This window comes from Symsagittifera roscoffensis, chromosome 9, assembly GCF_963678635.1.
Source record: "Symsagittifera roscoffensis chromosome 9, txSymRosc1.1, whole genome shotgun sequence".
Classification (NCBI taxonomy): domain Eukaryota; kingdom Metazoa; phylum Xenacoelomorpha; order Acoela; family Convolutidae; genus Symsagittifera; species Symsagittifera roscoffensis.
Window position 1 is genome coordinate 30,184,258 of NC_087070.1, and position 15,439 is coordinate 30,199,696.

General features: G+C 34.9%; 2 protein-coding genes across 4 annotated transcripts in view; one reads left to right on the plus strand and one right to left on the minus strand.

Moving 5' to 3' along the window:
• The window catches only part of LOC134854898 (kinesin-like protein KIF3A), a 52,908-nt gene extending 43,763 nt beyond the window's left edge, over window positions 1–9,145 (plus strand). For all 3 annotated transcript variants that reach the window (XM_063871260.1, XM_063871259.1, XM_063871261.1), the window contains 6 exons: window positions 1,507–1,709; window positions 2,421–2,663; window positions 2,825–3,004; window positions 8,482–8,547; window positions 8,619–8,719; window positions 8,901–9,145. In XM_063871260.1, coding sequence (XP_063727330.1) covers window positions 1,507–1,709; window positions 2,421–2,663; window positions 2,825–3,004; window positions 8,482–8,547; window positions 8,619–8,719; window positions 8,901–8,922 — 815 coding nt within the window. In that variant the 3' untranslated portion in view covers window positions 8,923–9,145. The remainder of the gene's footprint in view (window positions 1–1,506; window positions 1,710–2,420; window positions 2,664–2,824; window positions 3,005–8,481; window positions 8,548–8,618; window positions 8,720–8,900) is intronic.
• LOC134854897 (uncharacterized) overlaps window positions 1–15,439 on the minus strand; it is a 582,728-nt gene that overhangs the window by 106,465 nt on the left and 460,824 nt on the right. The window lies entirely within an intron of this gene.

The following is a 15,439-nucleotide window of genomic DNA, read 5'->3' on the forward strand; positions in this document are numbered from 1 at the left end:
TTTATGATTGGATAAATTAGATATTTTACCACTGTAAAGTATTTAATATTAACCAATCATGATCCATCCAACTAACAACCCACTTATTTGTAAGTGCTGAAATTACTTGTAATTTCAGCACCAGAGAGATTTGAATTTAACTTAGAAATTAGTTAACTCTCCAAGAAGACTTCAGCAACCGCAATAAACCAGTATACCCTAGATCTATTGAGCCTAGCAGAGACTAGTTAAACAACCTGAGACTAGATAGTATAAGAGTAAGATTAGGATTGGTATTAGACTAAGAAGTTGCACGAATCTATCCGGCCGAAAATAAGATAGCGTGACGAGCAGACGGTGTACCCTATCCGAAATTACTCTATGAGTTATACACTTCGGTCCTAACTCAATATTAAGAATTTTTAAAGTTAATAAATCATATTGGAAGTTTCATCCTAAAAGTCAATCATAAAATATTTTTGAAATATCAAGACTTTTAAATAGAATATTCTTTTATTCTAGCTTATGATCAAATGTAAATGAGATTTTTAGAAACGCTTTCAAGGGAAATTGAAAAGCGCTTCGGGGTTTTTCTGTTATACGGCACCAAAATTAACAGAAGGTTTAATTTGAGTTTTTGTTTAAAAGTCAAATTAAAGTTTCAACTAAAAATATATTGATTGATGTTCAAACAAAGTTATCAGAATGTATGTATAATCAGCCTGAAAATAATTTTTCAAAATTGTTATAAAACAAATATAAGTATTGAGCGGTAAATTGGTTTCAACCAATCAGGTTGAAGCATTATATAACATTCTCAAGACCCAAAAATATCAATTTTGGACCTTATAATCAGACCAAAGATTTCTGCTGCTGTATAGAGCGAATTCTGCTGCTTCATTAAAAAAAATCTGCCTTTTTCTGCTCTATGAAAATTCTCATTAATGATGCGTCATTTACACAAACAATACTGTTTTAGTCGCTTTTCCAAAAAAAAATAATGTGAAAAACGAGCAGAGCAGTTTCAGGAAGCAAAATAGCAGAGTCGCGGATAGATTCATTTTTTGTATTTTTGAGAAATAGAGCAGTTTTTGATATGAATTTAGTCAAGTAGAGCAGAGACGTGTATTTTGTATCCGAGAAATAGAATTGCAGCTGTCATTTTTTTATTTTAAAAAGAATCGACGGTTCGTTCCTGTTTTACGGCCCAAAACTGGTTTTTTAATTTGAAAATTGGTTCATATTGCTCTCTGCTAATTTGTTGAATTTAATTCAGCAAAGAAAATAATGATTTTCATTCAAAATAGAAGCTCAAATAAATTTAGGTAATTTTGGGCCGTATAACAGAAAAGACCCACACGTTGGTTTGACTTGTTACATGTCGATAAACGCAATCAAAATACTTGCGGTGTGACTTTTGGTTTATCTTGAGGTTTAAAATTAATTTGCTATTATGTGAATTACTTTAGTTTCGAAAATGGATTTTTTTTAAGACTTCACTTTCGATACAGTTGTCTCTAATTGTAGGCAAGATGTTATCGAGTGAGAAGATGGAGGAGTTGAAGAGAGTGATTGAGGCGGAGAGACACAAACTGTTCTCCCAGGTGGACATGGAGGAGAGTGAGAAGAACCAAGTGCAGCTGCAGCTGGCCAAGAAGGAGGCGGAGTTGAGCAGGGCTCAGCAGGAGCAGGATGCACTCCAGGAGAGGCTCGAGGCACTCAAACGCAAAGTGAGATAAAACACCTCGTTGTTGTCCTTTTCCCCGCCTGTGGAATTATTGGTGAAAGGTTTGGTCACCTTGTCTCATTCTAATGAAATCTGGCTTGAATAATAAATGCTGGGGGAATGCTATAAACAGTCTTGTAAAGTCATTGGGTACAGAGTAAAATTGAGGTTGATATAGAAAAGAAAAAGAGCCGTTAATATTCACGTGAAATGATTGAAAAAAGGGGCCAAGTTCGACTGGTTGGGAGAAGAGACATCAAGCGTGTTTTTTTCCTTCTTTGGGGCTCACTGAGGCCGTGTGTTTCTCTCCGTTTTTTTTTTCAGAGATGAGAGAGGACCTTTTTCTGTACCACTCAATTTCCTCTTATTTAAAGTCGCGACTTTTGTTTCAATTTAGGCGATCTTTCTACGTAATACAAACAGCATGCGTTTTGACAATACCCGTTTAATTAAATTAAAGCACATTCGTTTTAACTTTTAATGTGCAAAAATATAAGGTAGTAGGCGTCAGTTTTCTGGTGATTGAGTCTTTGAATTGGTCGCAGTAGACAGGTATTGGATCCCCGCTGTGGCAATTTCAAGTCTCGCTTTCCCTACGCTTATACCATTTGTTATTGCGTGTTATAACTTTTTTTTTGCTTGTTTGCCAAAGTCCATGTTCAGTCCTTTGTATTATGGCAATACGATGTCTTGACCGATGTGATTATTCTGACAGGTACTGGTGGGTGGGGTGGACTTGCTCGAAAAAGCACAGGAACAAGAGAGACTGCTGGAGGAAAGTGCGAAAGAGTTGCAAGCGAGACAGGCCAAGGAGGAGGAGCTTAGGAAGAGGCTTCTGAAGAAAGAGGCTGAGCAGAAAAAGGCAGAGGAGAAGTTCACTAACATGCAGGAGGAGGCGGACGTCAAGACACGCGCTCTCAAGAAGGCCTTCCACCAGCTCATGTCTGCAAAGAGCGAAGTAACGTCTTCATTTTTTCAATTATACATTAACTAGGTTATTTGGTTATTTAATAAATATGAAATATCCTGAGAGTGATGTTTCTGTTTTGGAGTTTCAAGTGCTTTTATTGCTGCATTTTTTATGATAATATCATCTATATGTTAGTCTCTGTTGATTAGCTGGCAGACATCCAAGAGGAACACGGGCGAGAGAGGGAGGCTTTGCTGCAGTCCATCCGGGAACTGCACAAAGAACTCTCGCAACAGGTGCTCATTGTGAACAGCTATATACCCCCTGACCAACTGGCTCTGATTGAGAGAAACGTCACTTGGAGCGAAGAAATTGGAGAGTTCCAACTGGTAAACAGAATTTTTGAATCTTTTTCAATCATACCTAATCAAAATGGCCAGAAAAAGCCGCTTGGAAAAGAACAGAACGGCCATTTGGTAACTATGAAATATATCCGATGCTCATTTGTTCACGAAGTCATGTTTTTTCACAGACGAGCTGACAAGCGTACTGTTTTATTACGAATCCTATTTTTAATCTAACTCGCATAAATTAGTGTGTATTTTGTTGTTCATTTTTGTAGCATAGCATTGTCAATTTAATGTGTTCGATACGCTTTATTGGTGCATGACTAGTGTTTACTTAACACAAGAGCACATCATAGAATTGGAATGACGTTAGACTTGCAATCTCCAAGTGGGAGGTTTGATTCGGAAAATTTCCATTTTATACTATGCAAAGTTTGTGCATTTTAAGTCTCCCTTTTGTCGCCTTCTTGCTTGTCTCGCCTGGTTTATATGAGCGTCATTGGCACAACTGCGTAGGGCAGTGAACTGGAAAAGTTTATTGTCCCAGGACTGGGGTTTTATTCCCATAGAAGGTATCTATTTTTCAAAAGATGGGTTTTTCTTCTTTTTTGACCTTTTTAAAGCTACTTTTTGAGTTTCTTTGCTTGTTTGCCAAGTGCAGATTTGCTTCACTGTTTAACTATTAGTGCGTGTTAACTACTTAAGGAGACTGTTAGAAGATACTTAAGGAATTGCGAAGGCAATTGACTCAGTCTCATACACTAAACTGAGCGGTCTTATGTACTAAACGGGCCAAAACATAACTAATTAAATTATTGTTCCGACCATTTGAAAAATGGGGAGAAACTTCGCATTCGAGGTTTTTAGTTTTTTTCTTTTTGTTTTCCACGCAAAATCAGCTACCACAAACAAATAATCATCGGACTGGGTTGAGTGATATATCATATTAAAGCCGTTTCAATCGTGATTCGAACCAAATTTAAAGATTTGCAAAAAATTTTCCGTGTCAAGAAAAACTGATTTGAAATTTTAGATTTTTCGTCTTAGTTGGCGCGAATATCAGAGAGAGTAATGCTAAGCTAACAAACAGTCGCGTGCTATTACGTCATTGTGTTCACAGTTCGTTTGACGATTTCTATTGCTATTTAAACACGCAAATATTAATTCCAAGCACGTTCTGAATAAAAATCTTATCGGATACTCAATTAAACACCGAAACGATGGAATATACCGAAGAATGCACTAATGCAGCCGCATCTTTATCACCTGAAATACTCAACAACCTATTGAAAACCGTGGAAACTACAAAAACAAGTTTATAACTTGGAAGTTAAGGTTACTAAAAAGAACAACGATATTTATGATTTGGAAAAAGAAGTCGCAGAACTGAAAAAAAGGGTAAATGCCCTAGAAAGGTACACAAGTAAGGATACCCTTATCTTTCGCAATTTCGATTTGGATCCCCGATCAAATTCATTGTCTGAGGACTTCTGCCAACTTGTTAAAAACATATTTTCATACTATATCGAACCATGCTCAATCAAAGCAATACACCCGCTTCCTGTAAAGAACCAGAATAATAGGGGAATGAAATCAGCGCCCATTATAGTAAAGTTCGTGTACTTCGCACACAAAGACAATATTTACCAACTCAAATCAAGACTTGCCGCATGCTTTAACTCACACGGAGAGAAAATGTATATTACTGAGCGTCTATCCCAACATGACGTCACTCTAAAGAAAAAGTGTGAGTCACTGGGATTAATAACGACTACCATGAACTGCCAAGTGAAACTTTACTACAAAGCTAACAATGGGTCGGTCCTTCTACTCGAAACATGTGGACAGTGTCAGTGAAATCGAAAAAGCTGCAAATTCAGCCATAAAACGTGACCACAGAGATAACGTCTACAACTATCCAAATCCACGGAGAAATGAAAGCAATTCTAAACCCTTCTGGAAACGCAACCAGATGCCAAGATTTAATATAGACAACGCATCGAGCAGGCAGCCTCCCCCAACGCCGGGTCAAAATAAAAGATCGCATCAAGAAATTACCCCTACTAGACCAATGGTGGACGGTAATACGTGCAAGCAGCACATCAACGAAGACACAAACGAAGCAATGTCAACAAGAGATGTCACAACAAGTGGTAGCTAGCAAACCAACTCTGAATTTTCAGATTAACTCTTAGTTCTACTTTGCAAGCTTTTAGTTTTGATATTGATAAGAATGATTGACGAGCATCAATTAGGTGACATTGAACAACAATCAATACTATTCTTAAACATAAGATCTTTACGTTACCATCATGACCAGTTATGTTGTCTTCTAGAAAACTTCAAATCTAAACCTATTGCAATAGGTTTATGTGAAACTTGGTTAACAAGCAACGATCCTCAAGGTTCCTATAATATTGATGGCTATAAACCAATTTTTTCAAAACCAAGAGAAACAAAAAATGGCGGTGGCTTAGCATTTTATGTCCGCGACGATTTCTCAGCCAACGAATATATACTTGAAAAAGATGACAAATTGGAAAATTTTTCAATTGAACTTAAAAATAATGAAAAATAGGGTGTTTTAACATTTCACTTAATGTACAGACCACCTGGGGCTGAAATTTCAGAATTTTGGGAAATGTTTGAGGAACTGATAGACAAAATCAGCGAACAAAATAAAGACATAATTATTTGTGGGTGTTTTAATATTGATATCTCAAAATATAATTCTCAAACAAAAAAGTACCAAGACCTGATCAACATGTATGGTTTACATATAAACAACTGCGAAGCAACTAGAATTACCCCGAGCACAATGACTTGCATTGACCATTCAATAAGTAACACTTTCTACGACATTGCGACTCTGCGTTGTAATATAAGCGATCATAATGCTCTTGTTAATTTTTTAAATGCCAGCGATCGACCACAAAACAAAAGAAATTCCCCCGTAATTGGAAAAGAAATTTTCATTTTTCAAGAAACTATATTAGCATATTAAAATATTTGTTTTTAATACACCAATTTCTATCTAAAATTGAGGCAAATTGGTCTGTTGATAAAAAGTTAGCCCATATAACTAGAAGTATAAATCAAGCTTTGGATAAATTTGCACCCTATCAATCTTTCAAAAATTCAAAAAAATCTTGGATAACAAATGAATGCCAAAAACAGCGCCAACAAAAGAACAAATGTTACAAAAAATGATCAAAAATCCCACCCCTGAAAACCACGAAAATTATAAAAAGGAACGGAATATCTGCGATAAAACAATTCGTAATGCCAAGATTGCTTTTTACGACAAAAGTACAGCTAATTTCAGCAACTCTAAAGAGCTTTTCTCTACAATACGATCGCTTTGGGGTAAAACAAAAAATGTTTCAGGAAATTTATTAAATGCGACAAAATTTAATGAATATTTTACCAGTATTGGTGAAAAACTTGCAGCAAAATTTACAGATAACAAAAAGGTTAAGTCGAATATTATTAGTAACACATTTGTTTTTGCTCCAATAACAATAAAAGAAACAACTAATGCGATTAAGAAATTGAAAAACGGTAACAGTACTGGTCATGATAGTATAAGCAATAAAACAATCAAACAAACCCTTCCAGTTATCAGTCAACCATTAACTGAGCTATTTAACCAATGTTTTGATGAAGGATATTATCCTTCCGACTTAAAAATTGCTCGAGTTATTCCAATATACAAAGATGGATCAGTCCATGACGCGGGCAATTACAGACCAATCAGTCTACTTACATCAATTGATAAAGTTTTTAAAAAGATCATTTTCTACAGAATGATGAGCTTTATAAATAAGAACAAGGTTTTAAGTGATAGCCAATATGGTTTTCGACCAAAACATTCATGTACTTATGCACTTTTAGAGTTTACAGAAACTTTACGTAAAAGTATTGACAAATCCTGCTTCGTAGACCTGACCAAAGCATTTGATACAATAAATCATGAAAGATTGCTGTCCGAGCTTGAAAAAAAAAACGGGTTTCGAGGAAAATTTTTGCAGCTATTACAAAGTTATTTATCATATAGATTTCAGTTTGTTGATTATAATAATTGTTGGTCAGAAAACGTTTGATAAAATATGGCGCTCCCCAGGGGTCAGTTCTGGGGCCACTATTGTTTTTACTGTACATAAATGATTTGCCGACACAACTTGGTAAAGCCAACTCCGTTCTATACGCTGATGATACAACGATTTTTTGCTACAACAAAAAAGATTTTTTAAGTGCCTTATACCTCAGTCAGGAGTGGTTTGTTGATACTGGGCTTACTGTTAATCCAGCAAAATGCAATCTTGTCTCTTTTGGTAACAATCATCTTACGGAAATTACCTTTGCATCTCACAAAATTGAAAATTCCTTCAAAACGAAATATTTAGGTCTAATAATCGACAATAAGCTCAGTTTTAAGGATCATATAGATAAAGTGGACAAAAAATTACGTCAGTTCAATGGCCTATTGCTCAAAACTAGGAAATTTTTCAGCACAAAACAGCTATTGATGTTTTATAATGCCTATGCTAAATCAATAATTGAGTACGATATTTTAACATACGGGAGTGCATCAAAAACTGACCTACAATCAATTAATTTTTTACAGAAACGAATAATCAGAACTGTATTTTGCAAAAAATACAGCGATTCAGTTCAAGACCTAGCGATTAGGCACAAAATATACACAGTTTATGAATTGTATGCGGCTCATATTTTCAAGGAAGCTTTCGGTCTCCTGAGAAAAACTTCACCTGTAAAATTTTTAAACCTTAATGAAACTTTTTACTTAAGAACAACCAGAAGAACAGCGGCAAAACTTTTACCCACTGTTAGTTTTTAAAGTAAAATGATGGAAAAGTCAGCTACGCGACGAATAACTCGAGTTTATAATTTTTATTAAAAACAACGAATTGTTGCCTCCCGATATAGAAACCAAATCCCAGTTCGAACGTTTTTTTAACAACTTTAAGGACACATATCTGTTTGACAATTATCTGATTTTTGAAATTCTCTTCTAAAATGTCACCTTGTATAATTATGTATTTGATGCTCATCAAATATTGTCTTATCTGGGGCACCCTCCATGAGTTGAACTACTCCTGGGCTGTCCCAACAAGCAGTGAATTTATGGCTTAATTGATTAAAATTGCTTGAATGTTATTTTGTACTGCTTGTTAAAAGAATAATTTAATAAAGCAAGCAAGCTGGCTTACAACAGCTGAATTATTTATGCCTAACTTTTTTAAGTTTCTCTAATCATTTTTCTACAAAATTTTTGTCCAATTTGCCTATATTACTATGACTGAGTAATATGTCAAAATTATTATTTAACGTCAGAGCCTTTTATCACACCAAGCAGAAAAAAAATACACCAATTTGGGAAAAAATTCTAAACCGTAGTTTTCTAAAAACTATGGTCGGAACATTCTGTGCTAATTGCACAGTAACCGGTTATCCTTGTTATGTGTTGTTATCTTAGTAGTTTTGGCCTATTTTAGAAATGTGTGGCTTACAGTGGAAACAACATGCGCAAACCCACTCCATCAGACGAAAAAAGAATTCAGGTCCAAAAACAATTCAATTTTTTGAATATAATTTTTCGCAAATCGAAATGAAATTGCTTCCGTTGTTGCAGCCGGATGAGTCTGATCTGTCCCACGTGTACTTGACGTACTCAGAGGCGCCTGCCAAGTCTAAACCAGTGTCGTCCAGAGCCAAGTCTGCCAAGTCCAAAAAGTGAGTCATTGTCATTTTTCTAATTATACCCGGCGCAGCTAGTTTTCAGACGCTCAATGTAAATGAAGAGCGAAGTACATCTTAGAAACCATTGAGAGTTCGTTTTGAAATAGGTGATAGGGCATTAACTTGATCCTTTTAATACTTGATATGCTTCCTTATATCTGTAAATTGTTTATAGGAAGAAAGAGTTGAAGAACTAGAGGAAATTATTTCGTCGTATATTTTGATGATGATCCAGCCAGGAGGATTAGATAGGTGTCGTTTCGTGCAATTTTGACCAAACACAGTAAATATACTCAGTGTCAAATAAATTTCGCATTGAATGTTTTTAATATTCTGTACAGTTGTACTCTAATTTGTGCATAGACGATTTGCAATAAAATGCAAGTATTGTAAAATATTTGAATATAGTTTAACCAGTTATGTTCTCGCCTTATTTTGGGGGAACTCTTAGACCAGCAGCGAACGAACTGTAGTTTAGAAAGGGTCACCTCGCAAGTTCGAGCTATTTTTTTCGAAGTGATGATTGTAAACGAAACAATTATAGCCAGTTGCTGTGCAAGTAGCCCAGAAGGTTCCGACCATATTGTTTACAGTTGCAAGAGTAATGTATTAGTACGATGCTTCTTTTTTCCAACCTAACTCGCAAATAAAAGGGCTCATATGGTGACTTTTGCTATAATCACGATCTGTAGCATTGGAAATTTCATATCATCACTTATCTGCTTTGTTTGTGGCTAGTGTCTGAAAATTTGAGCGTCCGTGGCTGAGTGGTTAATGCGTGAGAATCATTATCTCTTGATCGCAGTATTATATCCTTCGCGTACCTGAGGTAGAGCTGCGTTTTTGTCGTTCTCGCGAGTGTTTGAGGAGAGCAGCTTCACCCCTGTGTAAAAAAAACTACCAACTGTTTATTTTTCGAATTGCTTTGTTTTTGGTAAAGCCTAGAACTTCGATTGAATGAAAGCCTAGAACTTCGATTGAATGAAAGCCTAGAACTTCGATTGTAAGTTTAAAATATTGGTACTTTTGACAACAGTTCTTAATTTTTTATTCCCAAGGAGAAGCCTAAAGGTTTTTCGATAACTAATTTGGAGACATGAGCGTGACAGTGAATACTTTTATATAGGTCTTGGTGTTTTTTTTTTAAATTTTTTTTCAAATTCAGTTCGCTTCCTTTGTTGAAAGGAACGTAAAATCCACTAATGAACCGCAAATTAAGTTCACAAAAAACGTAATCAACTTCTAGTTTCGAACGTGGAATTTATGTTCAGATTTCGCAGCGGAATAAAAACCTTACCTAATAATACAGTTTTCTCCAATTGGGCTTGCTGTATCAAAAAATCTCGAATCATAAATTGTTATTGAAAACGAAATTTCAAAATAGGTTTTTTCAAAATAAACGACAATTTTTCTGGTTTTATTGCGTTCAATGACTTTTCGAATTGCCTGTTGGCTATGTTGCATGTCGTGAATTTTTTTCAACAAGTACTTGCATAAGTGGATTGTACAGTAATACTACGTTGCATCATTTTCCACCTAAACTAAGTCGCAAATAAACGTGCTCGTTTGGTGGAAATTTTGGTATACTCCAGGCAATGAAATAGCGTATCTTGCTTTATTGTTGGCTAGTGATAGTTTTTTCGCAAAAGTTGCCGCACCGATTTCCAAAAGAAGCTTACAAAGAATAGGTCGGTTACTCCTCTACGTGCTTGCATTTTGAGCTAGTTTTTTCTTACCTTCCCCGCATTCGTTGTTCTCCTAAATATAAGTGGAGATATTTCGACCAAGTTTCGAATTATTTTTTGCTGAAAAAGTACCATAACAAACTTGAAACTTTGATTTTAATCGATCCAATATGTCAAACATGGAATTGCATCCCGGATACGTTTTAATTTTATAGAGAAACTGATGGCCTCTAAACAGGTCATTGTTTGTAGTTATTTATTTTTAAAATTTTTTTATCGAAACTACTCTGTCAAATATAAGATTAAGGTTTCAATTTTTTCTGAATAGGCTTCTACACTCTTGTTCCTGGACTTACCGGTGGTTATGGCTGTACTAAATAACTTAAGTAAATAACTTAGTGATTATCTCACCGTTTTTTGTTATAATTTTTTTGATTTTTAAAAAACTCCCTTGCTCAGTTTGATATTTAAGGGTTCAATCAAGACAACCTGTTCCGCGGATCTCCCACTCAAAATGTCATGCCCTATTTTTGTAGAAAAAGAATTATTGCCTGAGAAATTGTAAAAATTTTCAATTTACGAGCGTGCTTCTTAATCTTTTTGTTTTCTCGACCCCGCTAACTCGAAAATTGAGGGATTAATTTTAAAAATTAGCGTTAGAAACTCTCCTTGCATAGAAAAACAATTATGGCATATAAATTTTCCTTATTGTAACTGATGACTGTTTTTTGGAAATTTTTTGACCTCTCTGAAAAGTTTCCTGCAATACAGAGTTGAAAATTTTAATAAAAAACAGGTTTTGTACATCTCTGCAAAAAAGTTGTCACCCTGATTTTGTTTTGTATATGTATGTGTAGTATAGCGTTTAAAGTTATGTCTTTTATTTACTACATGGGCACCAGAAAAATCACTCTCAATTACTTCATTGATCAACTACCAGTTAAAATACCAAACGTTTGGTCTCCATTCCTGTCAAGCCAACATCGATCTCAACTTCGATTCCAATTCACTAGAATCGGAATCTACTAGATCATCAGTATTTGGAATTGATGGAATCCCAAATACTGATCAGTACTTGCGATTTACGCAATCTCAAATGCTGTCCTAATTCGGCGATATGCTGTGCGTTGGGTATCCATACACTTTCAACCCAATGACTATAATTACTGAATTTATTTGGTATTGTGATGCCAAAATACTAAAACATGACATCCACCGATTTAGTTAACAAATGTTTTAAATTTGTTCGTGGATTCCGCTGACAATGATTAAGTCCTTGCCTTCAAATTCCGCATTGCTATAGATAAGAATTCCAGATCGAGCTTTTTATTGTTAATACGCAACTTCAGTAGTCAACAAAAATCTGAATCCATTTACAGTTTGCAGATTCCACTTACATTTACGGTTTCCACTTACATTTAGTGGAAACTACTGACAGTTGCGGAATCCAGAACAACTAAATATATTCGCTTGCTGCAGAATTCGCGGCACAACAAATGTGCCGACAAAGTTTACGTTACAGGTATTTGCAGGCGGAATTCACGGAAGTTTTCTAAGTGGAATCCTCTTAAATTTTGGAACATGTTTAAAGATTTGTCTATGGAATCCAGGGAAATACAGACACAAAATTGTTCGTCTATCCAGTGCACAGTTTGGTCTCGTAATGAATTCAATGGACTATGCTGCTAATTTGCTCATGGCTAGTTTTGGGTTCTATTTGAAAAAAAAACATTTAGAAAATAAATGGAATTTATTGTTTTCCGTTTTTTTGAAATGCTTTGGAATTTTTTTTCTATTTTTTGCAAACATTTCAATTGTTTTCAAAAACTACTGAATGTTTTTCAAAAACCTTGGTTTTAATGGAAAAACCGGCTGCTCTGGAAAAGTTATGGCCTCGAGCAAGCCAGTTTTTTGACACTTCGGTTAATTGCTAAAACTTTTGACACATCTCAAAAACTGCCAAATATCGCAGAGTCGGGGTTTAACCGAAAACAAAAATCAGGTATGCAAGTCTGCAAATCCTACATGCACATGCGGCTATGCCCTGCCTTTTGAAAAAATTGTGGCCTAAGAAAACGTCCAATCTTTGAATTTTTGCCCGTTTTTTGCAAAGTATTTTTTTTTCAAAATCTAACCCGTTGAATCTGAGCTTAATAATTCATTAAAACTAACATGGCGCTTGGACTTTTCCTGCGTAATCTGCTTAACCTGTTTTTTCAATAAAAAAGCTTTTATGGACTACGGAAAAATTCCTTTTTAGTTTATTACCGTATCTTAGAAGTTTCATCTTTATTCTCGAAAACTACTAGCTAAATGAGATTTTAAGGACTCAATCTACAAAATCAGGGTGTAGAAGTTTTCAAACTAGCAATCATGGTAAGAAAAATAGAGACTATTTCCATGCTTTATTAGAGAAAAATTAATGGATGTGGGAAAAATTGACCTATTTGGGAATCCTTTTCAAATTTTTTCGAAAGCTACCCAGTAAAATTGAGATAAAGTCTTCAATTGAAAGAACGAGTAGTAGTGTTTTTCTATGAATAAGCGCTTCATCTCCTATTTCAGCAGAGAAACACTTGGTTTTTGTGTAAAGTCCATTTTTTGGAACTTTGAAAATTGCTCATTTCCGTTTCAGTACAATTTATGTTTAACAAATTTAAAACAGGTGATTCAGCTTTAGCTGGGCCACTAGTTTACTTGCAAGTGACCTTGACACAGATGCGAGGACGTGAGATTGCTATTCAACAGGTCAGATATTCATATCCGGAAGATTTAAGTATAAGTTTGTTTTTTGGTCTACTTTTTGCTGCATGACATTGGCAGTTTAATAGAAACTGTAATAGCTTATTGGTGGCTAAGGTTAGTAAAACTAACAGCCATCGTGAAGCAGATGTTAGAACGTGATACTCCTAATCTCAGCAAAAATTTTTTAAAGTGTTTTCTCAATTTTTGCTTTTCATCCTGTTTTGCCTGATTAGAGATGTTTTTTGCATTTTCTTCGCATGAGTTTGTTTTTTGCATAAAGTACAATTTCAAATACATTGATGGTACATTGATGAAACAGAGATTCTAAATTGATGACAAATGGATTGTCTTTCTCTTTTTGCCAAAATTTGCGGCCGTGAAATTATAGTTTTTGCTTTTCAAGCGATACGCAATGATGCGAAATTCGAAAACACTGTAGCCAAATGTTATGATGTTTTTTATATTTCGGATGTTTGTGTTGATTTCTTGTCGGAAAAAGAAGTGTCTAAAAATATCAATCAAACAACACATTCAAAGGTATGAAAAGTTTTTCTCCTGTTCTTTTTTTCATACCGCGGAAGGCTTTAGATTTGAAAACCCGAAACGGTTCCTATGAACTTATGTTTTGCGGTACACAACTCTCCCAAAGTTTTGTTGCGCAATGCAACCTTCTTACGGATAGTTTTCTTAAAAAACTATCGGAAATTTTTCTAGAGAAAATTATTTTCTAATAAAAAACTGCAATCTTGAAAACCAAGTTGATTAAGTAAAAAATTCTACATTTAATAATCATTGCTGAAACATCAGTTCAATTTGCAGCCTTGCGTCATGGATGAATCATAGAAATTACATCCATATTTTAGTCATGATTCATTAATTAATCATAAAGGTAATTTGAATTCATGTTTTATAGATGAAACTAATAGCCATCGTGAAGCAGATGTGAGAACGTGATACTCCTAATCTCAGCAATTTTTTTTTTAAAGTGTTTTCTCAATTTTTGCCTTTCATCCTGTTTTGCCTGTTTAAAGATGTTTTTTGCATTTTCTTCGCTTGAGTTTGCGATGCGCAGCTTCGCCTCTGTGTTAACAATGCTTGCATTTAGCTCAATACGTTTACTTCAATTGTTTAGGCAGTTTCAAACTTATGAATGGTACATTGATTACACACTAGTAATACATGGAAGTAAATTTAGTTTTGATACATCGGTTGTACATAGATAAAACATTGATGGGACATAAAGTACAATTTCAAATACATTGATGGTACATTGATGAAACAGGGATTCTAAATTGATGACAAATGGATTGTCTTTCTCTTTTTGCCTAAATTTGCAGTCGTGAAATTATAATTTATGCTTTTCAAGAGATACGCAATGATGCAAAATTCGAAAACATTGTAGCCAAAGTGTTATGATGTTTTTTATATTTCGGATATTTGTGTTGATTTTTTGTCGGAAACAGAAATGTCCAAGAATATCAATCGAACAACACATTCAAAGGTATGAAAAATTTTTCTCCTGTTTTTTTTTTCATACCGCGGGAGGCTTTAGATTCGAAAACCCGAAACGGTTCCTTTGAACTTATGTTTTGCGGTACACAACTCTCCCAAAGTTTTGTTGTGCAATGCAACACTCTGACGGATAGTTTTCTTGAGAAACTGTCGGAAATTTTTCTAGAGAAAATTATTTTCTAATGAAAAACTGCTATCTTGAAAACCAATTTGAATAAGTAAAAAATTCTACATTTAATAAATATTGCTGAAACATCAGTTCAATTTGCAGCCTTGCGTCATGCTTGAATCATAGAAATTACAACCATATTTTAGTCATGATTCATTAATTAATCATAAAGGTAATTTGAGTCCATGTTTTACAGATGAAACATGGATGTACATCGTTAAAAAGGCACTGCAACATGGATGTACATCGTAAAAAAGGCACTGCAACATCAATGATACATGGATGCTAAAATTTAAAAGTATTTGATACGTTTTTGAGTCGCAGTGCAACTTCCACCTGGGTTAGTAATTTTCGACTTCAACGTTCATTTCTCACCGTTGTGTGTGTTTGCTCGAACCCCGTTTGCCAGCTCCCTACTTCTGTCCGCAGGTTGAGAAATGCCGTTTCACTTGGTGAAATTTTGGTTATTTTTGCGGTGTCTATTTCCCCATATTTTTGTCTTCCCGTTTGCTGAGCTTCCAAATGCTTGCTAAGACTCATATTTTGCAAACTCTCGATTCTTTTTTGAACTTTGCTTTCATTTTTTTTTGTTGCTCAAGGAAA